Raw genomic sequence first — 27,206 nt, 5'->3', positions numbered from 1 at the left:
AGTTTTTAGGGACTGAAGAAGTAATTCTAAACAAAGCTGGTGAACAAAATGTCGCTTGTGCACTGGCAGAAGGACAGTCTCTGGCAGCAGCACAAGTGAAGAGCGACACAAGTCATTTGCTGCTCTTGCCAAGCAGCTCTGCAGCCAGTCCTGGCAACCTACCATCAGATTCCTCTTCTGGGGAATTTGACAGTCCACGGTGGACATGACAGTCCACTGAGGGATGGGCAACCCCAGTGGCTGGCAGCGTGGCCTCTTGCTGAAAAACAGGCCTCCCTGTGGAAACCAGTTCAGGCTCAGACAATGACAGCCCATCATGGCAAGCTGCCTGTGATGGATAGTTACACTGAATAGTGCTTGAGAGAGTTGCACTGGGATACAGGGGATCTGGGTTCTTGTCCCTACCCTGCCGTGAAGTTCACTGAGTGACTTTGGGCCAGACTTGGACTTGACGCCTAACCTACCTCACAGGGCTGTTGTTGTGAGGATAAAGTGGAAAAAAGAACCTTGTCTTGGGTTCCTTGAAAGAGGAAGAAGAAGGCAAGATATAAATGCAACGTCATCATAGTAATAAAGCTGTGCAAGCCAGGTCAATCGCTGTCTTCCTACTCCACTCTCCAGCTAATTCACAGCTAAGCCTCAGTTCATTAACACCATGGGTGGTGGCAGGGTAGCTTAGTGTGATGTCTGAACCTTGCCCAAGTCCAGGCATAACTGGCTTGTATCACTGACTCTGAGTCTGAAGGGGAGGCTGTAGAGTCAGGCCCAGCTGTGGGGAGACAGACACCTGAGAACTCAGTTCAAACAGGCCCCCCACTAGCAGGTGAGCTGGGAGGGTGTTGAACTCAGCACGCTGATGTGGCCTATCTTCCACAGCTGGGAGACCTGACCTTTGTGGAGGCCCTTGTTTCTCCACCAGGGTGTCTTCTGTGTGAGCGCGGTGGGAGGTTCTCTGCAGGGGAGATTGTTTTGGGGGTGCCTCCTTTGGTGTGTGGTCAGCTAAAGCAGGTGAGGCAAAGGCACAGCAAGTTTCCCTGCAGGAACTGAATGCTGATAGTCATATTTATCAGCCACTCCCTTGTATTGAATCCAGAACAGCCTGCAATAGATTTCACTGGAAAAAACCACAATGATAACCTGGAAGGCTTCTTGCTTTCTCTGGAACTGAGAATTTATCGAGCCTGGTCCTACGTGCCAAAATCAGGGATTGGTGGGTCTTTTGTTGTGCTCTGCGGCCAACAGATTCTTGTGTAGGAGCTTCATTATGATCTGTTCAATATTGACCTTTATTGTAGCCGTAAAGGCTTATAGCTAATTACCTGAATTCCTGCAATAAAATATTTTATTGGACTTTCTGCCTTGGCTCTGGGAAGTCAGCTTCCGACACCCAGTGTGGCATTTCCACTGTGGGTTTATTTTTGGCAGATAAGCCCCCGGAGAACATACGGCTTGAGGCAAGATTGTTTGCTGTAGCTTGTTCTCGGAGAGGCTTGTCCTGATGTTCAAACCCAGCAGTCACTTCAGTGCAGGTTGATTAAAACTGCCAGCCACTTGCAAGCTCGCTTAGCATCTCTGCCATTCACCTTCCTCTGCTGCTGTCAGTGTCCGTCCAACACTGCAGTGATGCTTGGCAATATCCCTATTACCTTGGTAGATCTCTTTTTAAGTTCTTAAACAATGCACAAAAAGGCTCTGGATTTCAGCCTATGGTACTGCACAAGAATGCAAGTGTGTGTGGCTGCAGGACCACAGGAGAAGCACATTTTCCTATTTTGTGCACATCATTCACAGAGTGTTAAATGGGAAAGCAGCAATAACCCCCAAATATCCCTGCACCCACAGCAAAGGCTCCATCCCTTTTGGGGTTTGGGGCCAAGGCAAACGCCAAAGTGGAGGGGAGGTTTATGAGTTGGCAGCTCAGCATGCTATGAGAGGGGCAACTTGACCAGGGGCATTTCTTGTTGTGCAGAGGGCAAATCAATCTATTTGGGTCCTAAACTAGCTGCTGTCCTAGTGGTAAAAATTAGGAACGTGAACGGTGGTCCTGCAAAAGTGTGCACCTGTGAAGGACCCACGGGGGCTCAGGGATACGGCTTCAATTAGCATACATTTGAAGGACTCAAAAAAATACCAGTCCTGTTTGTGCAAATTTGCAGGAAGGGCTGGAAAAAATGTTGCCAACTGCTCAGAAAATGGGTAGCGATGGCGGGGGCACGTTCGCCTCTGTATGGAATAGAAGCTGTGAGAGTTTGTGCGCTGTGCTCCGTCCATTTAACAGCCTCTTTGCTGCACAGGGGTCTTAATGGATGTGGCTGAGCCGCTGCAGCTAGCATGTTCCAGCTGCCATCTACGGGCCAGTTCAGATGGAGCTTTAGGTTCTGATCCAGGTCCATGTGCGACGCTGCTGTCTTGGGTAGCAGAACTTGAGGTCCTGATCCAGCTTTATTTGAATGGTGGCTACACACACGCGATCCTTCATGTGTAGGCCAAAATCATGCAGCCGATTCTCCCAGAGGCAAATCCAGGAATCCATCATGGAACGCTGCCCTTTATGCATGTGCAAGCCCCATTGGGATGGCAGGCCAGCCATAGGGCCAGAATTGTCCAGAGTCAAAGCTGACCCATAGATGTCACCCAAATCAGTCCCAAGAGGCCATGCCTTATGAAAGCAAAGCAGACCGGGGTGTAAGAGGGTCTCCCTGCCTCCATAAGAACGGGGATGCCAGACAGAAAGGGGGATCACTGGCTGCCCCCTGAACAGATGGGCCCTGAAGGTACCACAGAGTTTTCCCACTCACGCAGCAAGACTTGTTCAAGGAGCAGGGCAGGGTTTAGACTGTCCTGAGAATCTTGTAAGAGGAAAGATACATTGGGGGGAAAGATAGGAAGAAATCCATCAGAAAGGATCCTGGGGCTCAAGCTTACAGGCCAAAAAATAGCTGTAATTTAAAAACTGCACAAATTTGCATGTGGTGATTTACATATATACATAGTTAGAAATAATTACTATGATTTAAAATTTATAGAAGGTTGTTTAATTAGCCTCTTGCTTGTTTCAGGATTATTGCCTGCTCCCAAAATGAAGGAAGCTGCCAAAATCTGCTGCTTCTTCATGATGTCCCAATTCTATTGCCTTGAGCACGAAAAATCTCTCTCTCTCTCTCTCTCTCTCTCTCTCTCTCTCTCTCTCTCTCTCTGTGTGTGTGTGTGTGTGTGTGTGTGTGTGTGTGTGTGTTTTAAAGGACCCCATCTCCAAAGGAAGGAAACCCCTATTTAAAAGGAGGGGATTATGGACAGGGGAGAAAAAGGCACTTGATTTCGCGGGGGGGGGGGGCTCAAACAGAAAGAGTGAAGGAGGAAAAAGCCAGCTAGCTCAGGGGGATGAGATGCCACGGAGAGCACCAGGGCCCCTGCATCTTTATTTCAGCAAATGCCATTTCTCTCCAGTTACATGAAAAGCATCTTCTTTAAAATAACTTCCACTACAGCTGATGCCTGTCCATAAAAGCTTTTCACACTTGCTGAAATTTGTTTGTTTGTTTTTCGATTTATATCCTGCCTTTTTCCTACAAAGGGCTCAAGGCAGCTTACATCATTCTCCTCCTCCATCTTATCCCCCCAACAACAACCCTGTGAGGTAGGCTGGGCTGAGAGTCTGTGACTGGCCCAAAGTCACCCAGTTGACTCCATGGCTGAGGGGGGACTAGAACCCAGATCATCTGAGTCCCAGTCCCAGGCTCTTAACCACTGCACCACACTGGCTCTCAGTGTGAAATGTGTGACCCTTTAAGGCGCCACGAGGCAGTGTGGCATTTGAATGCAAAACAGCAAGAGGTTCTGCCTCTCGCATCCATTGCCTTTCTCTAGCCTAGCAGAGTGAGGCCTCCAGGCTCACCCCAGGAAGACGACTGCAGGCTGAAGGAGCTCCGGACCCACTTGGGCTTGCCAGGAAGCCATATTGTGCTCCAGACATTCCTGCTCATCCAACCCTCATTCCTGCTCATCCAGCCCTCATTTGCAAACAAGCCCACTTCTGTTTTCCCCCGAGGAAAGGGCCCAGCTTGGACAAAGCAACAGATGGGGAAGGCCCCTGGCTCTTACGGGATGTTAGCTGATATGTCTGATCCTCCTCTGGTCAGGGGCCTATGGCTTGCAAGACACAAGGACCGGTTCCCAGTCGCAACTGGCTGGGTAGGTTGACACAAAGTCAATGCACTCGCTGCAAGGCAGGTCGCAACGGTGCTGTTAAGCCGTTGTGGATGCTGGGTTGAATGAAAATAATAAGCAGACTGTGAAAGGAAAGGTGGGGGTCCAGTTTAAAAGGCTGATGCCTTCAAGCTACACTCCCTGTTGTTCTGCCAGTGGAGGGAATCCTCAGGTCCCCCAGTAACTGCCTGGCTACTGAGTTCAGAGGAAGAAGCAGGCTTACATTAAGGAAGATGATAATGCATGGTACGCTGCCTGGGAAGGCCTCTGCAATTATAGGCAGCCCATGTGTAAATCAGTAAATAATAAAGATTATGGGGTGATTCTAAACATCTGGGGCACTGTTCAAGCCACCCACCAGTGCCCACGCCTATGTAAGCCACATTGCAACACTGCCTACGGATGGAAGGCTAATGGGGCAGTGGTCCTCTCAGAGATTTTGGGGTTCTGAGCTAAAGCTTGGGGGCTCCATCCTTAGTGACCATCCCCTTACACCACCTCTCAGCAAAGCAGTGGATCAATTCCCTGGTGAATTGATTATTAGAATCAATTCACCATTTGATTAGAATTGGCAGAGTTAGGCCATTTGATTAGAATCTCCATTTGATCTTCATGGAAATGAGTCTAGAAATCCTTTGCAAAAATCACTCCAGAAGGAGGTTTGTCAGGGTGCTGAGAACCCATCAGAGGCTTGCACCTCCTGCGTTCCAAATTGACTCAGGGCAATACCCTGCAGGAGGTTTAGAGCACGTTTTAATCTCTTTGGTGCCATTAATGCAAACACGTGTGATGATGCTTAATGTGCAGGAGTAAAGCAACGGAGGGACTGAAGATTGTGGTCAATAAAAGGGAAATTGCTCTGAGCCTTGTGTGTGGCCTCGTTGAGCCTTAAAAAAGTGGCTCATGGGTGTCTCAGGATGAGTCCCCAGTTTCACGGGGACCTGGGCAAACTTAGCACTCTCTGGGGGACCCCTATTTAGTCAGTTGTCTTGTGTGGTGGCAGCAGTAGCAATTGAATCACTGCACCAAAGCACAAGGAAGCTGGTTCTAGCCACAATTTCAATTCTTGACAAGTCATGCCACTCTGGGGCATTGTAGAAATCAAACATGAATTCATTTCACTTCATTCCTGTACCATCCAGTAGCTGGGCACTTTGCAATAATTTCTAGAATACAATAAAGGACAATAGCAATGCAGATGCAACAAAAACATCATAAAAATTTACTTCAAGGTGGAGAGAATTTTACATCCGTGTTGTGAGGGACAGAATCTTATTCCAGCCAGTGGACTGATGAGGTTATTCTTCCCCTTTCCTTTACCAGACATCCAGATAAGAACCTGCCCCTTCTGTTTCTTGTGCTTCTTCTACTTCTTCTGCTTTTTGATTTCCTCTGCATGCTTTTGTGTTCCTGATAACTCCGAGGCACGAGTTGTGGAGCAGTGAGTCCGCCTGGCTGGGTGCCAGCATCCACAAGCAGCTCCTTCAGCCTTTCTACCACCCCTGGACATGAGCCCAGAGACACACCTAACAAAATCCAGGTGTGGTTGCCATGAGCTAACCTGGCATAGGCGGGACAAGGCTGCCATTAAAACAACAGCCGCCTAGAGGCACGGAGATCGGCTCACACTTTCCCTTTGCCACACTTTGGAGACTGAACGCATTAGAGGACACAGCAGAAATTTAGGTAATGGGGGGAAACGTTTCTCTTTCTTTTTGCTTGTCAATTTGTTTTCTCCCTTTCTTCACTGATGATTGCTACGTTTTCTAGCATTGCCTATCTAACCAAAATTGCACAATTTCTTTTCCAGTATGATATGCAATACTTTCTGATGAGTTGGAATATAAACTGCCAGGTCCCTTTTGTGGAAAGTGTGTTGTATGGGGAGGGAAGCCTGAAACTATCTCCACAGGAGATGGTTTAGCTCCAGAAATCTAGAATATTATGCTTTAAAAAAAAAACCCTGCCAACTTCTGGAGCACTCAGTTTTCTCACTGTATGTGCCTCATGCATGAAAATCCTATTCAAGAGTCAACTGGACTCTTAGACTAAGTCCTTCTTGAATATGCAGGTGTTGTTGACATAGGGATGAAGGCTGGAGAGAATTGTACTTGCTTTGTGGAACATCTGGATAACATGGGCTGATGTGCAGAGAAACAGTTACTGGGGTTCTGTTTCTGGATTGAATATGTGAGAATCCTGCTTACTCTCATGGTGAACCCTGAAGTCCATCCTACCTCTCAAAAGCATGGGGCAACTATGCATGGAGGGTGGAATTATTTTGCCACCCCGTCTGCACTTGGTCTTTTTTTTTTTTTTTAATGGGACATCCACCATCGGCCACTCCTATGGTGCTTTCCCGCCAACATTTTCACAAGAGCAGAAGAATAACAAAAAGTCCACAGCAACTCCTTAGAGGTGCTTTCCTGTCTTTTATGAATGGCAGGGTTTTGATGTGAGCAGAGACCATATCGGGGCACTGAACCAGCCAGTTAGCCTACCTTCACTCTCAGCTTTGTGATGGTGCTCTATTTAAAAGTATCACTTTAAGAGACCTTCTGGGTCACTGTCATTGGCCATCTTGTGAGCATGGTGGTGCCTGGGAACATTTTTGCAGGCTTAACCCTGTTACTGTGATTGTAAGGAACAATTTTGCTCATGCTAGGCAGGGTGGGAGGAGCGGCAGAGGCAATTTTGAGCTCCCTGCCCTGCATTCCACTTTATGGGCTGTTCTGTCCGTGTAGCTGGAGCATTTCAGAGGGAGAGTGAAGGAGGCTGGAGTTGCTCCAAGATAGCTCACATCCTGACCCGCCTCTCCTTCTATCTCTGCCCGATAAAACACCTCCTTTCCTCACTTTCTGAGATCACATTCCCAACTTCACAGGGACAGCAGCTGCAGTACTATAAGGGCTGGTACCTTAATTCCCAGCTCCAAGGTTGGAGCACTGTCTCCAAACTTGGAGCTGGGACTCTGAAGCATCCTACAGCCCCTTAAATAAATGCCTCATCTAGAAGCATCTGGGGCAGTTTGAGACAAGACATCCTTGAGTCTTTGCCATGCCCTTTTTATTTATTTTTATCTTTATTGTTTATTTCTTATGTTTGTATACTGCCCCATAACCCAGGGGCTCTCTGGGCGGTTTACAATAAAATACAATAAAACCAACAATATATCAATAGAACAAAATAGTTAACACAATCTAACAATTTAAACAATTTAAAACAGCACAGAAATTTGGCAGTTAATGGCACAGAAAAGTAAAAGCGAGGTAGGAGGCAACGAAAGATAAACGCCATGTTAAAAAAACAATTTAGCCACCATAGTACCTGGAAAATAAAAAGGCCTTCATCCTTCCAGATGCTGAAACAATGCAGGTGGCCCTGGAAATATCGGCTAGAATATCAGCAGTTAGAACCAGGCTCTAGTGTAAGTTGCCCAGAGCGCCTTTCTGGCTACAGGTGCTGCTGCTGCAGTGAGTGGCTGAGAGCAGCATCACTGGCAGTGGTGTTGGAAGGAAACTGCTGGGAGGGAAAAGCAGCTGCAGCAATGGTCCTGGCTCTCCCCTACCACTATGAAGAATTCAAGGACAAGACGGAACCACGCGGTTCATCTAGCTGGGAAAAAGTGACCCCTGGAACCCTCAAGCAGGGGTGGGCCAATTCAGAGGGTCTGAGGAACAATTTGCCATTCCCAGAACCTCCCCTGCTGCCAAAAGTCAGCGGCAATTCAGTAGTGGCAGCTTGCGGGGCGGGGGAGGCCACAAAAAGTCCTGTGGAAATGCATTCAAGTCATGGGGCACATGTTGCCCAGTTCAGCCTAAATCATTTCAGATGTGTGATCAGCCTTTGCTGAAAAAAGCCCAGTGAAGAGACTTCTTCAGGCTGCTGTTAGCTGATGCACTGGTAGAGTCTAAATTCTTCCTGATAGCCTACAGCCCCCTGCTTGTGTTTAAATTATCCTGTCTTTAGTGGATAGGGTGAACCATCTCTTCTAGGATGCAATGATTCAAAAACAGTCTTCTGGAATAAAGTCAATTTACTTAGTGATTTTAATCTATTCAGCAGCATAATAATATTAAAATAAATTAAAATATTGCATGCAACATGACATCAAATTTATCACTACAAGCCCTAATGCTAAAGTCCATTCCACCCATAAAGAAAGTGAACCTTTATGTAGGCTTATGATTGCATATGACTTAGCCTGTTGCACATATAGGAGTAAGTAGGGACATTGAATATCAAAGTCTGGACAGTGGATGACAGCCAAGAACACAGTTAAAAGGCCACTGGTGTCTTTTGGATATGGCCCAGTAGGTTGGATGCAATATTTGTTCTAATCCAACATCAGTTCTTATCTGTGGTTCTTTCCCCTTGAAATCTGAGCTGCAAAGGCAAACAGGCCTATTTCCTGATCCTAGAGGTAATATGGAAGGGAAGGTCGATCACCCATTACGTGTGCCTTACTCATCCACGGGCTCCTTTGTGGTTCATCTGGATTAAGAGGGTGTGCTGGTAAGATCGAGGGATACGGTTGCCCTGGTTATCGAGGCTGTTTGTTTTGACTGAAGTAATAATGAGCCACGTTATCACCGACATGGTCACCTCCCCTGACATGGTGCTTGTTCTTTCTCCCTCTCTGCACGCATAAAGAGGGCCAGGAAATGAGGCAGCCGCCTCAGGGCACTGATTTTAGTGTCGTGAAAACTCAGAGGCCTGTTAGTTATGCCATCCTGTGCTCAGGATGGCATCCTGAATAATAGGCAGGAAAACTCCCAAGTAGTGCCAAGCCAGCATAAATGGCTGAAGAATGCCAGGGGTTATAGGATATTTATCCCCTTTACCTGTATCTAGGATTGCTCTGCAACTTGTTTGGGGGGTGTATGGAAAAGCAGCCTAGACAGCAAAATGGTTTAAGCCAGCCCTGTGTGAAGGAAGGACAAGCTTCGAGATCTAGGCCGGTAGTAGTATTCTTCTTTATAGCACAAGCATTGTTCCGTCTCTTCCTATTTTTAGAGAACACCTGCCCTTTAAAATTTTTACAAAGTTGCGGGGTGAGTGTTTTGGCTTTCAGCTTTCCCCTTCCTTTAGTTTCTGTCCCTCCCCCTCCCTCACTGTCTCTATATCAGATTTGAGAGCCTACAGGCAAGGCTTGTTCCCTTTTAAGTTTTAATATGAACAGTGATTACCTTTTAGATAGCTGTAGAAATCAGATTATTACCTCAGGAACTCTTAATTTGAAATTGCTACCAACCTTAGTGTATATATTCCTTAGCATCTGCAGCAGTTGTCCTGACAAACATCTCCCATGTTTGAACCAAAGTTTTGTCCCAGCTTTCTTTAGAGTGTTTATTTTCAAAAAATAAAAAATGTGCACACAGCCACACCTTCCAGTCTTCAGCAGAGCAGGGTTCTTCTCAGTGCCCAACCTTGTCTCCCCACCAGTGACACTCCATATAGGACTTAAATGGGCTAAATGCCTCCTGTCAGACGATCCTCACCAAGCCACCCTGGATTTGCAAGAGGGACTCAGTCCCCATGCCCTGATCATCCCACCCCAGCTGGGGCAATGAAGGCTTGGGGAAAGCCGCTGCATTGGTGGCATGCTGGCATTGTGTGTCCTCTAATTGGAGCAGAAATGCCGAGGGCAGCACCCCCTGGCCTTGGTTTTCTTTAGGGCTGAGCTTTATTTGCAAGATACAGAGAGAGTGTAAGTGGAAGCTAAGAGGCTCTCCTACAGCCCTACCCCTACCCCAGCCTTATGGAGATGTATCGGGCTGTAATTGCCACCGTCTCCACCCAGCATAGCCAATGGCCTGTTGGACCATGAAAATGGGAGTTCATTGAGGTGGAAGATGGTGGTCATGCCCATTTCAGTTCCCCAAAGAGAGATTCTATACCCTTGACATACCTTCACCTGAAATTAGTTCTTTCTCTGCCTGGCTCTCTAGGGAAGTGATGGGTTCTCTCTTGGTCAAGGTGTTTAAGCAGACGTTGAATGTCCATCTCTCAGTGATGCCGTGGTGGTCTCCTGTGTCTTGGGCTTGGACAAGAGGATTTCCAAGGTCTCCTTTAAGTAACAGCTTGCTCCAAATCAGGGAACATCAACCATCCATCCCGGGCTATTAATCAGAAATCTACCTGGCTAAAGATCGGACATCCAACAGCTAACAAGTATTTCATGTACACAAGTTAGGGAGGGGGCTGAAAGGCCCTCTCCAGTTGCCAGCACCCAGGCCAGTCCCCCCATTTTTCAGGCGGAGGAGCCCATACCAGATGATGGAGCAGGAAGAGTGCTGCTTGCCAGGAAGGCCAATGCTGCCCCCATCAGCTCTGGTGGTGTCCAGCCACTGGCACTCAGCACAGCAAGAGGGTGGGATCAAGAGGCACGGCTCCCTGGAGCAACCGATGGGGTTCTCGGTGCATCCCCAGCCGCCACCACTGCTTCTCACCGTGGGTGGCCTGCCTACCTACCTACCTACCTACTTACTGGGTTGCCTGACTGCTCTCTCATTGGTGTGGCCAGCCAGCTTAGATGGGCACTTGCTTGTTCCCACCTTGTGCCCCAACCCTGGGGCTCCCATGGGAGTTCAGCTGACCTCAGTTTGGCCAAGGAGGAGAGGCAGCTGGCTTAATTAGCCGAGCAAGTGAGGGTGGCTGGTCAAGCAGGGAGGCTGGCCGGCCAAGGATGTGGGTGGCAGTGGCAGGCCTGCCAGAACCTGATGGAGAAAACCAAAATAGCCTGCCACCTACCAAAACAGGAGCAGCAACTGGAGGTTGCCTGCACACGTAATGCCAATTATTGGTATAGCGGGTGGAGGCGCATGATGGACTCGGATTGAAAAGGACAAGTTCAAAAAATTTGAGAATCTCCCCACCACCACCACCACCACCGGGCACTGTCTAGCCTATTTAGCACTATATGAAACACCAGGGAACCTCCCGAGTAAAAGGAAAGAACAGTCCAATGGTTAGTAGAGATGAAAAGTCATTGAAAGGCATTGACCTGGTTGCCATGATCATTTGCCGCCATGGTGGCTTAAATAACCCTCCGTGGTCTGCACCTGCAGGCATCCGTAACCCAGCCCCTGTTTCTAGGTTGTCCTGTTGTCCAAACCCAGCATGGGTGGGTTGAAGGCATGGCGAACAAGCCACTCAGAGCCCTAAAAGAGCCTAGCAGCCCATCTTCTCCAGGTCCAGAGGACATGCAAGCCGGGCATGAGACACAGCATGGGTGTCTGTGGGTGCCCAGCAGACACTGCGAGCCACAGCCGCTTATTTCAGCCACAGCGGCCGAAAATGATCATGCAAACCCGCCCACTGTGCAAGTCTCCTTTTGAGGGAAAGGAGGCCTAGAAGGAGTAGTCTGTTCATGTCTGATGCTTGTATCATTCCTGGGGCATAACGTTCTGCCTCTTTTCCAAGGCTTTGCACCCACCTGTCCCATCAGCCTTCAGGGCACTTAGTCAGCACTTTCTAGACATGACGTGTGGCACCAGCGGCAGGCTTTAGCTTCTCCTCCCTAAGCTCGAGCTATAAATTCAGCCTAATGTTCTTATGTCTTCTTCTAAAAGGCACACTCCAGTTGCTGATAAAAACTTTCAAGCAGCTTATGCAGACTTGCATAAAATTACTTTGAGGGTATGACAGAGATCAACAGGGCAAGTGTGAAAACCAAGAAATAGATGCTCTGGAAAAGATGGTTGCTGTTCTGACCACCTGTGCCTGCTTTCCTGTCTCTGCTGTGGGTACATGTATCAATGTGATTGCCATTTTTATCTAGATTTTCTTTTGCTGTCATTTCTTCTTTAGCTTGCTCCTCCTGCTCTGTGTCTATATTAAAGCCCTCCTCTGTCCTCTTCTTGTGTGCTCTGAAGTAGCTGCTGACGGTCTGTTTGTACCAAGGGCAATCTTGATTTCTCTAGCCCATGATAAGCCACATATTTACTCTTTCAGGGCAGATGTTGGCAATGCCTTTTCAGAAATGTTATTGTGAAAAACTAGAGCAGGCATGCTTTGGGTTTTAGTTCCCTTTCCCAGGTCTCAAAAACTTAACCCTCTAAGTGCTGAAGGAAGCAATGCATCTTGATCCTGCATGCAGTTCTGTGTCTGTCCATGCAAAGTGCTTGCCTTCCCTGCTATCCACTTTCGTGGATACTTAATGCTGCCCAATATCATTGAGGTGCAACCATTCCCTGAACTACAGCAAGGTCCATTGTGAAATTAAATGTTTCTAAGGGTTTAAAAAAATTCTGGTAATCTTACCTGCTAAATCCTTGATCAGGCAATAAGGGTTCACTACATCTGGATTTCATTTCTGAATGCTGGGAGGGTATGTCATAAAATCCTCACCTCCTTGCTGGTCTTCCATCTAGAGAACTCCTCTTTTAGATATAACATCCCAGTACTGCAACAAGAGATTTCCTCCTTAGAGCTGTACTTTCGCTCTGAAGTAGATACCACCTGAACTAGGTCTCACATTTAACACGCACCTCTTTCACAAAAAGCACATGGCAAGTATGAATGGAGTAGGGAGGCGGGCAAGTATCAGGAGCATGGGAGGTGGAGAAGGGGGGGGGTTAACCCTTTTCCTTCCCTCCGCTATTTGCTGTGGGAGGATGTGGCGGGTTTTGTCCTTAATAGTTAAAAGCACATGTTTCCCCTCCTTCCTTGTGCAGAGGCTCCCGCTAATGCACCTGTGATCGGACCGTTCATAATCATGTCCCCTCTGCCTTTAAGGTGCCAGTTCCATGGCTCTTGTCCTTGGATGAGGAAGGCCTCAGAAGACCAAGAAGATAAATTGTCCCGGAAGACTTAATAGCTGAAGGATGTCAAAAGTCATCCCAAACCACATTGTACGTGTTGGACAGACAATATGTGTCTCCTCCCAAGAAGAACATGCTTGTTTGCAACACCCTGCTGGATGCTTGTCCAGTCACACGTTGCCAGCGCAGTATTTGTATTACTCAGTGCAAGGCTGGGACAGACAGAGCGCAATGGCCCAAGCCAAAGGATGTTCACTGCCCAGCTCAGAACTCTATGCCCCTTGTAAACCTGTGACAGAGGTCATGCCTGTGGCACCCCCAGACCTGCAAGAGGCACCGACAGAGGCAAGGCAGGGCACCTGCTCAGTGTCTCCTACTTTGGATGTATCCATTGAGGACTTGAACCGCCTGATCTTGGAAATAGACCCAACTTTCCAGCCTCTCCAGCTGAAACCAGCTCACACACAGAGTCCTGTCCAAACTATTCCACCCAGCGACCCAGCAGTGCCACAAAAGAAGGAAGCAGACTCACCAGGTAAGGTGGGAAATTCGCCAGGTTGGGGGATCTTACCTTCAGAGTCCATTAGATGGTTCTTCGCTTGAGCAGTTTTGCATGCAGATGTTTCTGAAAATTACTCTTTTCAGCAGAATCCTTGAAAACTGCCCAAAACACCTGGAGGACGCAAGGATGCCTACCCCGAGGTGTGCAGAGTCTCAGTAATTTCAATCACACTTTCACAGATTATCAAACCACAATGTACCTGAGTTGCAATGTGCAAACAAACCAGACATGGGTACAAGCCATGATTTAAATCTGTTTTACAGTCCTGTCTGTTTTGGGCACAATAAATCTTAATCCTGGTCTGCTTTGGATGTAATGCTAAACTACACTGGTTTGTTTGCCTAACTGTGGAAAGGAGTTTGTGGACACTCTTGTTTAATAAGCCGAGATTTCTGGCTGGAAGGGATGCATTAACCCAGCCAGCATGTGGGAAGGGCTATGTGTCCGCAAGGCTTGAGAAAGCAGTCATGAAAGGTGGAGAAGGTGGTTGGCTCAGGAGAAGCCTGAGCCAACCAAGATGCAAGCTCTTGACACTGTGCCACACTCTTGCACATGCACATCTCTGAGGCAAGTCCAATTAAAATCTACTGGGACTAACTTCCAAGGAAATGCCTCTGTATGCAAGTATAAACCTATGGACAGTGGCCATGATGGACAAATGGAACCTCAGACATGCAAGAGATCTCTCCCCCTTTGCATTCTAGAAGCTGGAGACAAACAACAGAGGCCATCAGTATGGTAGGGTGTTGAGTATTTTGGACAAAGACTGGAGAGACCCAGGTCCAGTCCAATCAGGCACAAAATCCTTGGGTCTCTCAGCCTAGCTACTTGTCTGATGAGCTGGTAAGCCTGTGTCTCGGCTGTGCTACTTTCCACTGCAGGTGTGGACTTGCATTATTCCATGCTCCACCAACCAGACGTTTATGTATTCCACCAGTGTCCCAAGAGGCAAGCCTCCACCTGCAGTCTGAAGTGGTACAGTCCAGGCTCAGGATTACCGGCTCATTTTCTGTCTGTGACAATGAAGCTCATGACTGACTCGACTTGTTCCAGAATGTCCTGTCGTTTGCTTTGTTTTGCTTCTGCAGGGGGTGGGTGGAGGGATGCCTTTAAGTATGAACAGCAAACGCTGGTTCCCTTTAACACACATGATTGATTTGTCTGCTAATGGGCAATGTGTCAATTACATATAACATTTTGGGTGCTTTCTCCATAGTCTTGGATGAGCCCGAGGGCCTGTTCAGACAGGTGTGCTTACTCATTCTCCAAACTCAACTCTGTCTCAGAGGTGTTCCATGTGAAAACTGCCAGAGGCAACAAAGAATTAATTGTCATTCCCTCAACCCACAACCTGCCATAGATTTATCTTTGAACTGTAGTAACCTGACATGTCAGGAAACACAAAATAAATTGCAGCTTCTATAACCTCCAGTCTTATTGAAAATGGGAATGAAGTTGATACTATCTCAGCCCACATCACAAGATTTCTTGGATGTTCTCTTAAAATGTACTTGGCAATGCCCAGGAAATCCAGAGAATCCAAAGGCATTGAATATTTCATCAGAGAATCACAGGGCCTGATCAAGACTGAGTCATACTGAACTTCTATCAGTGAAATCAGTGGGGCACAAGTTAGTTCTGACTCTTCCTAAGCCAGCGAGAGTCAAATACACACAGCAACCTTCTTCTTTTCTTTTTCATTTATGAAAGTGGCATCTGTAAGTTAATTTTTTATTCTGCAAAGAAGTATTTCCTTTTATCTGCCTTGAATGGAAATGGGAGAAAATTGCAGTTGATTTGTATTTTGTTAAGAATGGACAAAATTCACACTTTTCTAATCAATATGCAAACCGGAATTCAGTTATCCTTTTGAATTCATGCTTCTCCAAATGTTGCAATATAGTCTATCTTTGTGCAAAAACACATAAAAATGTCTGCAAAAACTATGTATATTAGGCAGGCTTGCATACAAAAATGTGTACATTGGCAACTGCCTGCAAAAAAAAAATAAAATTGCCTATATTAGGGGAAATGTGCACAAAATGAATACAAGTCACACAGACTTCTTTATTTAGTCTCAAACTGATGTAAAAATGAGATCAAATAAACCTGATGAGAAAACTGAGAAATTGAGAGAAAACCAAAACTGACAGGTTCATTCATCTCTAGTCTTGAACCTGGAACCAATCAGCTTCAACAAATGACTCTGACTCTTTGTACTGTGCAAGAAAGATGAATTTTCCTCTGCTTACTCACTTCATAGGGCTGGATCAGATTTAGTCATATTTAGACTTGCTTACCCACCTTTAGTCTTGTTTTTGCTGAACAAAAAAACCCTAAATGCTCTAGCCAAGTCTCATGAAGTGAGATTCTCATTTCTCTTGAGCATTGTATCTGCCCGTTTCTTCTAGATTGCCTGGAAGGCTGACCTTCATAAGTGAAGCTGAAGTCTTCATTAAAGAACCTTGGCCAGATCCTACTTCCTGCTCGTCTTTCTTTCTCCAGAACAAGAATAGCAAATGGGAGGGAGTGTTGGTCTCTACAGGCCAAAGGTGCATAGGACATTTCTTGGGCTCCCTTCCCCTGCCTGGTGGATGCAGATGAGCTGACGGCTACCATTTCTGGTTGGCTGACAAAGACACTACCGGACGCACAGCACATCCTGCCACTCCTTCCAAAATCAAAATCCTCCATCGTGGCTGTTTCCGTCTGCCTTTTCCCTGTCTGCCTTTTCCAGGTAAAATTGGTTTCAGCCTCCACTCTGGAAGGCAGCCATAATGCTCTTTCCACATGTTTGGACCAGCCACCCATTTCGGCCAACTCATCCCCACCAGTGATGCATCATGTCAGAGCTTTGAAGCAAGGAAGAGACACATTACATAAGACGGCAGCATGACTCACAGCACCGTATTAGATGTAAAGGGCAGGGTGCATCTCATGAGTTGCTGGCTTGTCCTGCAAATTATATGCAAGTAAACCATACACATTCACATCTTGGTGTGTGCTATGGGGGGAAAAGCAATTTATTTATGTGCATACCATTCCTAATTGGGAATCAATCCCAAATACAGAGAAAGTTGCATGAAGCAGACCAGCTGTCATTGAGCAAAGGTTTTGCAAGCGTTGCCAGTCAATGTGGCTTTTCATAGAAAGGTGCCTTGGGTGTAGAACACACCCTAAGCCAGACTGAGGGGCTGAATGTGGGCTGAATGTAGGTTGTTGTTGAATCATGGGTTGTTGATGGAACATGGGCTATCAAGTTCTGAACCCAACCAATATAGTGAACCATCCAGAATCCACATGCTAACTGCAAATCACAGGTTCTCTTCAAGCCATGCCTTGTTAGTATGGCTGGGTTCAGACAACACAATAAGGCACATTTCAGCAATAGCCTCCCTGTAATGTCCCTGTGCCACATGTTTGGACCAGCCACTCATTTTGGCCTATTGATCTCCATCCATGAGGCATCATGTCAAAGCTTTAAAACAAGGAAAAGACTCATTACATATGAGGGCAGCGTGACTCACAGCACCACGTTAGATGCTGCACTTTGTACTTACAGAGTACAAAAAGCATGTCCGTGCATCACTCAGCCCTTGATCATCTGGGGAAGTTTTAACTCAATATTGCCTGGCTGGCAGCAACTGTCTGGGGGTTCAGGCAGGGCTCTTGCCCATCCCTACCAGGAGATGCTGGTGCTGAACCTTGGACCACCTTTGTAGAAAGCATGTGCCCTTTCACTTAAGTGTGGCCCTTCTGAATCATGGCTGCAGAGTGAAAATAGAAGAAAATAGAATGGGTTGCATTTTCACATGTTTAGACTGGAGATGTGGATACCTGGCAGGAACCAAATGTCCGGAAAGAATTTCCCCTCCTGCTCTCCCTGCAGCCCACCTTTAAATAACATTCCTAAGGGAAAAAGTGGAAACTTGCAGGGAAAATGAGAAATAACCATTTCCATCTATAGAGGTGTGGTCATGCCAAGAGAGGTCCATCATGAATTTTGGAGCCAAAAATGCAGCAAAGATTTGGTGGATTATTAAGTAGATACTGTAGATGTGGAATTGACCTAGTGGTGGAGATTGTGAGCAGGAAGCCAGTAGTTCACATCTTGGGTCGTGAACTTAGATGGCACTGGAGTAAAGTGCATTTTATACACAACTGTGAGCAAAGTTTACAATATTTTTTCTGAACTCTACAGTCTTGTAGAATGGGGTGCTTAACACTTTCTGCTTTGATCCAAAACCGCTTCCCCAAGCCTCTCTTCAACCGCAGCCACACAGATGGTCAGAGCAAACACCAGAAAAACTAGTTTGGAGGAGTTAAGGATGATTATTATTAAAAGAGCAGCTAGGACCTTAATATACTATGGCCAAAAGCAGCTGCTCTTCCCTTGGAGTCATTCCCTGTTCATAGAATTCCAGATGTGAGAAGAACACAGCACATCTGGAACCCCATTGAGGGAAAGCTGCTTGGTAGCTCTTTTGAGCACAAGAACAGACAGCTGGAGAAAGGATATGGGTACCTATTCTACTCTACCAATCACAACTGAGTTAGGCTGATTTTTTTTAAAAAAATGTAGATACCATCTAGTTTATTCCTTAAAATGCCTCTATTCTTTCAGTTTTGGTTTTTCTCTTTACCTCCTCCAGTATGGGGATGATGATGATAATAATACTGATCTACCTTGCAAAAATCAATATAATGCTTTATGTGAAATACTTTGAACACTCAAACAGCGTGACATAAACCCGGTGTTAGAACTTTTTCTCTGTTTAAAACAGTTGGATCCTTTCTCCTCTGTACTTCCAAAATCTCTGAAATTTTTACCTCTTCAGTGCAGTTAAGAGCTATTAATTCACAATCTATTTGGTCCTGCTTGCAGGAGAGAATCAATTTAAATGAGAAGCCTACTCTGACTAATATTGCAAAGAACATCCATGGAGTTACTTCCAAACTGAGCAAATAATCACATACCTGAAAGCAAGCATGAGCTAATATATTTTGAGTTGATAAAGTGATGATTGTGTCTATAGATCTATAGAAACCTGCTATATGGAAGGTCCCTTTTTGCGTGTACTGCATGGAATGCATATCAGAAAAGGTCAGCGTGAGATCACTGCCTTAGTGCAGTCAAACACGTGCAAGGGCCTTGTGCCTGCCTCTGATGTATTCCATGGGAGTAGCCAGAAGTTTTTCACCTGGAGTCAGGTACAGGCAGGAAGGGAAGAGGATTGCAGCATGCTTCCCCACCCTCTTGTACAGGTGGCAGCAAGCGATGGACTTAGTGATATGATGATCAGTTGGATGACTCTGTATAACCCATGATTTGGCAGGGTGATTGCCTTCTAGATCCGTGAATTTGCCTTCTCTTCTTAGAGGAGAGGAGAGGCTGCAGTCAGGCCCCTCTGGAAGCGACATTTCATCACCTAGATGGCTGCCCCTTTCTGCCGGGCATTCTTGCATAGGAGTGAAATGTGCAGCTTGGGGGATGATCCTATCGGGCTGCCTTAGATCATTGGTCCATCTAGCCCAGGAATCTCCAAGCAAACTATGGTCCTCAAGATGTTGCTGGCCTACAATCCCTTGTGCATGAAGATCAGAACTGTCAACTCCTATGGAAGTACCTTCTATGTAGGAAGCTCACCATGTGTAGAAAGAAAGTTACTAGTTATGTTGCTTGCTTGTATATTTCTGAGTACAATTTAAGGTTCTGAGATGAACCTTTAGAACCTGAGGACAGGTTATCTGAAGGGACACCAGAAGCTCTATGAGCCTGATACTAAGATCTGCCACATTTTAAGGTCTCCTTCGGAAGTATAAAGGCCCTGTCTTTGGGCTACCATTACAATCTACCAGAGAAAGGGCCTTTTTGGTGGTAGCCCCATTTTTTGGAATTCCATCTGTGCGTGATGTGCATGGCCCTGTCAATACTGGTTTTTCAAAGAAATATGAAGAATTCTAAAAATGTCAGTGCACATTGGTTGTTGTGCTGGTTCTTGAATTTTATTTGCTGCTGCTTATTAATTGGAAGAAATGTTTTTGCTCTTTATATTTTTTTAAAAAGGCATGTAGTGAAAATCAAAGAGTCACTTTGACCAGGGGTCTGGTCAAATTAAGCTTTCAGGAGTTAGCAACACTGTTCAGGCTACAGAGTTAGACTGCTATGCCTGCACCCAGTTTGATGTTGTAGGATTAATTAAACAAAAAAGATGAGCCATGTCTCCAGTTTTGAGTCCCGAGACCAAAGCTCCATGCCTCACCAAATTTGTATTAGGGCATGAAGCCAAGGAACTTGTGCTTGTCTAGCATTCTATGGATGCTGAATGTAAAATAATGGACGCATTCGCATTCCCTGGCTTGCACTTTACACACGCCCATAAGTGGAATTTTGTCCTGAGTGCTGATAATGTGGGACCGAGTATAGGAAAGAAATCAAATACACTTCCAAGCTAATGCATGTGTGACATTCACTCATTTGGGCACACCCACTTGAAAGTCCATGTGTGAAACTGCCCGTTCTGTTTGCAGTGATCTGCTCTGGCTTGGCGAGCTGAAGAGTGACTCAACCCAGATTGAATGAAAGCTGTTTATAAGCAAATGCTGTGAGTTGCAAGTTGCCTGTTCACATCTTACCTCCATGCCATGAAATCTGCCAGTGGCCCAAGGCAAGCCACTGTTCCTTTTACCTTTCTGAGCCATGGGAGCAAAATACTGTCCTAATTCACTGGGCCGTGCTAGTTTGCTTGGTGAAAGGATTACTGGGATAATAGAAGTTTTAGGCTATTCATATACTACCCTTCAGCAGTGCTTCCAGAACAGGGCACAAAAGTAACGGAATGTATATGCATATGTATATTTATGCTAATTATGCTTATAGAAGCACTACTCCTTCAGTATTACATTAAAAGTTGTAGGGATAATCCTTGTTGAGTGCTAGGTGATCTAGTCTGAATTTTGCTGTCTTTCTTTTTTTCCGGTAGACATCAAATACATCGAGATGTCACCTGCCAGAGCAAAGGGGGCAGAAAGCTGGCAGAATCCAGCAGGCTCATCCAGCACGTCACTCTCTGTGTCTCCCCGTCTGCTTCCATGTGGAGGAACCCCCAGAAATACCTGTGACATGGGTGGCCCCATGGCCTTTGTGCATGCCCACGATCTTGGAGGACTTCCAGCCACAGGGAGGCAGCCGCCAATGTGTACTCAGGTGTCTGAGAGTATCTCCATTCCACAGCGGGGCCAGAAAAACTCTGCTGCCCATGGGTCAGATTCACACCTGGCTTCCTCTCCAGGCTTTGAGAATTTTCTGAAGCTGGCCCACCATGGGAGGCTAGCCCAGAGGTGCAGTGAGGCTTCAATGCTTTCGACAAGCCCTGGATCAGACACCAGTTACGTTCTTGGAAGGTAAAGTCTGAGAATCTCATGTCTGCTAAAAGAGAACCGGTCCTCCAAGTGCCAGTCCTTACATGGCCAAAATAGCACCATCCAAGCACAGGAATGGAATCAGGACGCGTATCATTCAGTTGGTGTTTATAGCATATTTATGTGTGTGTTTTGTTTCATGTAAGGTAGAAGAAGAGCTCATGATGCATTGAAAATAGGCTTTTCTTTTACTTGACCCAGTTTGTACCCACTCCCTTGTTTTCCCCAACCATCAGAGGCATACTTTTTAAAAATTAAAATCAGAGACACTCTGCCTTTCAAAGGCCAGCCCTTCATGTTTGAAAATGTAAGGAACCCAGCCCCTGTGATCTCTCTCCTCTGGATTGGAGGCACAGCCAGAGCATGGACTCACGCAGAGACAGAACGGGCTGCTTTCCTTTGGGTGAGTTATTCAGCTGAGGAGATCATGCAGAAAAGCAACAGGCACCCTTCTTCAAAGATGAACACTCTGAATTCAAAGCTCCTTTTCAAATCATGTATTTCTCATAGCGTATTCATAACAATTTCAATCTGCCTCTGTAGCAAGCAGTGAGAACACCAATCACCCATCAAAAGCCAGAATTCAGAGCTGATATTGTAGCAGTGTGTTGTAGGCATGGTCGTCGTGGTCCGTGCTTGGGGTCTTGCAGTCATTCTGCCAGAGTGGGGAATCAAAGCCTTAGTTCTCTGCTGCTGCTTAGCACTGGACTGAGAGTAGGGCACTGCTACTCCCTCTGCAAAAAACTACCACATGGAACCGCACCACTGAATTTTAAAAGGCTGTTTTCCTCAAAGGGAAAAATGCACATTAAAATCCATCAGCACAACTCCAAGTGGCAATTTTCAAAGAATAATCAGAAACAGCTGCCCAGGCACCAGCTGCCATTTTGAAAATGGATCTCAGTCAGGAGTTTCCACTTCCTCTCAGCTGGATTCCATTTTCACAATGGCAGCTGACAAGGCTCTGGCCCTGGAGCAGAGCGTGGCAACCAACCAAGCAGGTGGGGAGAAACTGTGGAAAGGATGGGGAACAAAGCAGGGACAGCTGCGCAGTGGTGGGGGCCCAGAGGACACTTTGCCCAGGATCCCCTGAGATCTGGCAGCCGTCCTCCACTGCAGTTGGGGTAAACGCGGAGAAGTGGTGGCTGGAGGAAGAACAGATCAGAGAACTCTGCTTCTGGGTATTTTTCCTTGAGAAGAGCATTCTCAGGGCCCATTTCTTGGCTGATTCTCTTAGGAGCTGACAAACATTTTCAGCTGCCCACACACACCTACACCTTTCACTATGACCAAAGAATTGAAATGACATGTCAGGAAGTTCCAAGTGTTAAATCTTGCTACCGATAGCAGATTTTGCCCTGACAAAGCAGAGCTAAAAGTAAACAAAATATGGAGCGCTCAAGTGGAGCAAAAGAAGAAACAGATGTTCCACACCTGGGAAGATCAGCTGCAGAAGACCTCTGAGTCAGATCTGGTTCCTCAAGGGATGCCCCCTGCCTCCACTGCTCCCTGCCTAGCATCAGAACTGGAGTACGAAGAGACATAAGGCTAGTCAAGAGTTTAAGGGAAGAGTGAAAGATGGATTTGGCCAATGAGTTCCCCCTCTGTCTTGGAAAGGGTCCAGCCAGTGAAACTAGATGCTGATCATGGAGACATGTGCTCCAAGAAGGACTGTGCCCTTCTTCGTATTGATAGTTGTATGAGTCCTTCTGCATTTCCTTTCTCTTTTGCAGTAGCACCCAGTCACTGTCCAGCGGTGTACCTGACACTCCTCCGACCAGGTCAACAGGCAGTCTTTCCTCGGTTGGCTCTCTCAATGGCTCCTATGATGGCATCTGTAGCTCCAGTTCCTACCACCCCAGTGTCCTTTGCTCCCAGAAAGGGAATTCTTCTCTACCTCAGCCACCTCAGAAGGGACAGACCCACAACGGCTCTCCACCCGTCGCAAACTCTTCACCCCAAATCCCCATTGTTCTCATCAATGGTCGTCTGGAAGACAGCGAGGCTTTCTCCAGACCTCCCCAGGTTCACCCAAGTTCTTTCAGGCACAAGATCCCGCAGCCCAATTCAGGCGTGTTTTCAGGAGCCGGTGGTTCCAACAAGACTTCTTCTGAGAGCTCACTCTCCTCCATTTCATCAGTGGACAGTAAGTCACTCCATCTTAAAAACTGCATCCACATTTCACAATACTTTCATTCCCATTTTGTGGCCACTGAAATTTCCATGATAAAGTTTTATGTGGATGTGGAGGTGTGGGCCTAGGAAAATCTGTGTACTTGGGAACAGACCTGTAGATGAGAACAGATCCAGGCTAAAAACTGCAATGCGCCCTCATGGGGGCACAGGGCCCTTCTGTAAGGTGTCCCAGGGATGCTTCTTTATAGTTGGCTTAGAAAGATTTCGGGGTTGGCTTTAGGCCCTTGCTCACCAAGGCTCCCTTCCCTTGCCTTGCTGAGCTTTTGGAAACTTTCAGCAAATCAAGAGGGAGGCAGAGATCGTGTGGAAAGAACATTCTTTCTGTGCAGCTTGTCCCCCCACTGATACCCTGTCAGGGGAGCCAGAGAGATGCAGCAGTGGCTGAGCAAACCCCCTCCTTTTTCGCTCACGCACGTGTTCCTCCCCTGGCCACCAGACAGTCCCTTCCTGGGGGAAAGGGGAGGGGATGGCTGTGAAGTTTGGGGGAGAGGCTTGTCTCCCCCTTTCAGAGCAGCCCATAGTTGTTGACCAGGACCAAAAAAGCAACATTCCATTCAGATTAGCAACAGCAGGATTCTCTAGGATAGTTCCCATGTAGGGTTCAAGGGCTTTTCTAAACAAGGCATCTATTGTGTACTTGTGATCCCCCAAACACAGATGTTTGTGGGCCTTTGCACAGCATTGGCACACGCGCGTGCGCACACCACTACCTCTCCCATGCTTTCCAGCCACTTCCACAACTTTTTTTGAGTGAGGGCAATGCAGTATTTTCCTAGCAAACGTCATGATTCAGCACAGGAGCCTTGTCTAAAGTCTAAATGTCACTCCATGGCACAGTGCTACCTCATGTTGTGCAACAGAACATATAGGAACACACAGGGAGAGAAGAAAACTTCTGGGGGCAGGGAAGCCTCATGTAAAAGAGGCATTCTTCCTCCTCGCAGAGAAAGTGGGGAAAGTCGCAGTAAGGTACTGGGTTAAATGCCTCATGAAGAGAAACTCTGTCCTAGTTACTACTTTTCCTACTGCTTGCAGCTGTGCTATATCCTATTTCATCTTGCAGGTTGGTCCAAAGATACCCAGCCAACTATGAAGTTTGTAATGGACACCTCTAAATACTGGTTCAAACCTACCATCACGAGGGATGAAGGTAAAATAATGTTCAGGGGCCAGTAGGGGAGGGAAGGAAACAGCAGAAAAGCCCTATTATGTAAGGAGCTGTCCTAGCTGAGACCTGGCAGCAAGGCATGGCTTGTTGTTGAGCGAGCTGATGGGAGCCTTGGGCTCATTGCTAGGTCTAAGGGGCCCTGGGCAAGGTGCTCTCTGGGACCCTGGCAACGGATTCCCAGCCTCCTCTGGAGCTACCCCCCCCCCCACTTTGCCCACCTTCCTCTCCACCCTGCAACTCACCAGTCGAAGTTCCTTTCCTTTCTCCAGCCTTCTGGTTGCTTGTTACTCTCCTTCCTCCCGCAACTTACCAGGTGGCACAGAAAAGGGGTTTGCTTTTTTAAATCACTGCCTTTGTGAAGAAACAGTTTATGCATGGATTTAGCAAAGCAATTTCTCTACTGCAAGTAGCCGTGTGCACGGGCAAGCCAAGCCGAGGGGGCACGTGCCCGTTGGGGCTGGCTGTGCTGGCCACCGGGCAAAGGTGTCCTGAAAGGAAAACACAGATGAAAGGAACCCCCTGTTTGATGCTGTTTGGTAAGTCGCGAGAGGCAGGGGAGACCTGCTTGTGCTCTGCCTTCCTTCCCCTCTTCCCCGTTTTGTGCCTTTCAGAAAGCAGTTGTGCAGCAGTAGACCAGCTGCTGGCCTTGGTGAAACTACCACATGGCTAAACTACCACCTCCGGCCACCCCATTGCTGCTTCAGAATAGGCAACTCTCTCCTGTCCTGCTGCCACCTGGCAAGTTAATGGGGGAAAAGACAGGGCCGGCCTGGATGCTCTGTTCTCCTCCCACGCCCGTCCCTTTCACCACCCAGAATGGAAAGAGTCCTGCTGCCCCAACCCCTGCTTTTTTCCTTAAAAAACCCCAAACAGTTCAGCAGCATCTACATGCACCCACCACTACCTCTGTTCCCAGGATGCCCCTCTGGCCCAGAAGCATTCTGGGAAATAAAGGCTGTGACAAGTAAGGCTGCAGCTGGTTCAGTGGGCATTTCACTGAGCTTCATAATGCCCCCCCAAAGGGGAAGTTGCTGCCTCTTTCTGGGGGCCCTCTGGGTTGGAGGTACCCAGAGGTCTGCACAGAGGTCTGCACAGAGGTCTGGGGGGTCATCAGGCAGCGGAGCAGCAAATACTGGTTAGCTAAAAAGTCAGAATACAAAGCAGGATGAGATTGTGTCAGCTTGTCTGGGCATGGAGTCAGCGCTTGGCAGGATGAGGAAAGTGCCGGGGCCCACATACCCAGGGGACAAGGGCAACTGAGGCTGAATTATCTTATCTGAATATATATAAGGAAAGCAGAGTGGATTCATATGTTTTATTGTGCACTACCTGGGGAAGATGCCTGGCCTGAAAGCTGGGAATAACTACTTCTTCTTCTTCTTCTTCTTCTTCTTCTTCTTCTTCTTCTTCTTCTTCTTCATCTTCATCATCATCATCATCATCATCATCATCATCATCATCCCACATTTCCATGCTGGTGGAGGGCAACATGGGATTTCATGTTTGCCTCTGATGTACAAAATGGGGATGGGGGTCCCTTGCAAAGGGGGACGCTGCAAATGGAAGGACCCTCTTGGCCCGTTCCATGACCACGGCATTTCCTTTGTAACCCGTCCCTCCAGTCTGAGGCCTACTTTAGCCCGCTAAACTTGGGGCTCCTGAAGGAGGGGGGCCAATTGCAGGGTGGGGTGGTGGAAGTTTCCCTGCTTATCCTTTGCCTGTGAGCCTCCCTCTTCCTTTCTCCAGAGCTCAAGCTTCCAGGTCCAGGTATACAAAAAGAACAAACATCCATCCATCTGTTCCTCCTTGTATTCCCAACATGTCGGAACACCAGCCTTTCTCAAGGGAAACATTGCTTCACAGAAAAGCAAGACAGTTGGGGCTGTTCACCAATTCAGTAGAGCACAATCTTCTGTCTTTTATACATTTCCAGATTCCTACCAAGTTAAGGCAATATAACTCCTCAAAAGGGATGTCCGAGCTAGTCTCTGCCTGACTTATTTGAGAAGCATATTTTCCCTTGAGAAAGACTGATACTTAAAACCCACTGGGGATTTAAAAAGGGATTTTTTGTTTTGTTTTGATTTTTGTTTTGGTCTACAGAACTGGCCCAGCTACAGTTTTGTGTTTGTTCACAGCTGCTTTTGTTGCCACAGATCTTGCTACAAACAGTAACACCATGCAAAGTTTGGTCGTTATAGAGTAACAACATGCAAACATTACTTGCTTGCAAAGAATTCACACGCCCCTCTTGGTGTGCAGCACAGCAAAACACACATCATAGGAACCACTTGGAAAAAGAAGGGAAGGTTTCCCCCTCCATGCCTGGGAACCATTTTTGAAAGGGAGGAACGAGTGTAGACACAGTGATGAGGAGAGCTTTGCCTAAGGGGCAGTACAGAAGTGAAATGAAACAAGCTCCATAGCATAAATAAGAAAAGCCATAAGGGCAGGTAGCATTCCTGGGTGGATGTTTTTCCCTCCAGGGCTTCTGCTCAAACTGATCGTTCCTCTTAAAATACGGGAGACCCCATCTGGCATGTTATAGTGACAGGAGCCCGAGCTTTGAATCAGGAAGGTCCAGGTTCTAATCTCTTCTGCTATGAACGGGCTAGGTTCATATATATGCAAGCCACTCCCTCTCAGCCCCAGTGTCCCCCTTCTGCAATATGGGGGTTAATAACACTGGGTTGCCTTACAGAGTCGTTTTGGGGAGACCTGTTAGGCAAAGCTTATGATGCCCTTTGAATGCTTGAAAATGCTGCACCAGCCTTCCCCAGCTGGTATCTTCCAGATGTGCTGGGCTACTGGATGGGAATGCTGGGAGCTGTAGTTTAACACATCTGGAAAGTATCAGAGAGAAAGTCTGCTCAGTATATACTAAATA

At 47.0% G+C, this 27,206-nt stretch overlaps 1 protein-coding gene across 1 annotated transcript in view; it reads left to right on the top strand.

Moving 5' to 3' along the window:
• The first annotated feature begins 5,501 nt into the window (after positions 1-5,501).
• TNS4 (tensin 4) overlaps positions 5,502-27,206 on the top strand; it is a 35,126-nt gene continuing 13,421 nt past the window's right edge. The window contains exons 1-5 of the mRNA XM_044447198.1: positions 5,502-5,892; positions 12,946-13,506; positions 20,517-20,937; positions 22,689-23,101; positions 24,215-24,301. Coding sequence (XP_044303133.1) covers positions 13,035-13,506; positions 20,517-20,937; positions 22,689-23,101; positions 24,215-24,301 — 1,393 coding nt within the window. The 5' untranslated portion in view covers positions 5,502-5,892; positions 12,946-13,034. The remainder of the gene's footprint in view (positions 5,893-12,945; positions 13,507-20,516; positions 20,938-22,688; positions 23,102-24,214; positions 24,302-27,206) is intronic.

Source organism: Varanus komodoensis, unplaced genomic scaffold (assembly GCF_004798865.1).
Source record: "Varanus komodoensis strain SLA01 unplaced genomic scaffold, ASM479886v1 scaffold50, whole genome shotgun sequence".
Classification (NCBI taxonomy): Eukaryota; Metazoa; Chordata; class Lepidosauria; order Squamata; family Varanidae; genus Varanus; species Varanus komodoensis.
This window is presented reverse-complemented; position numbering and strand designations above follow the sequence as displayed.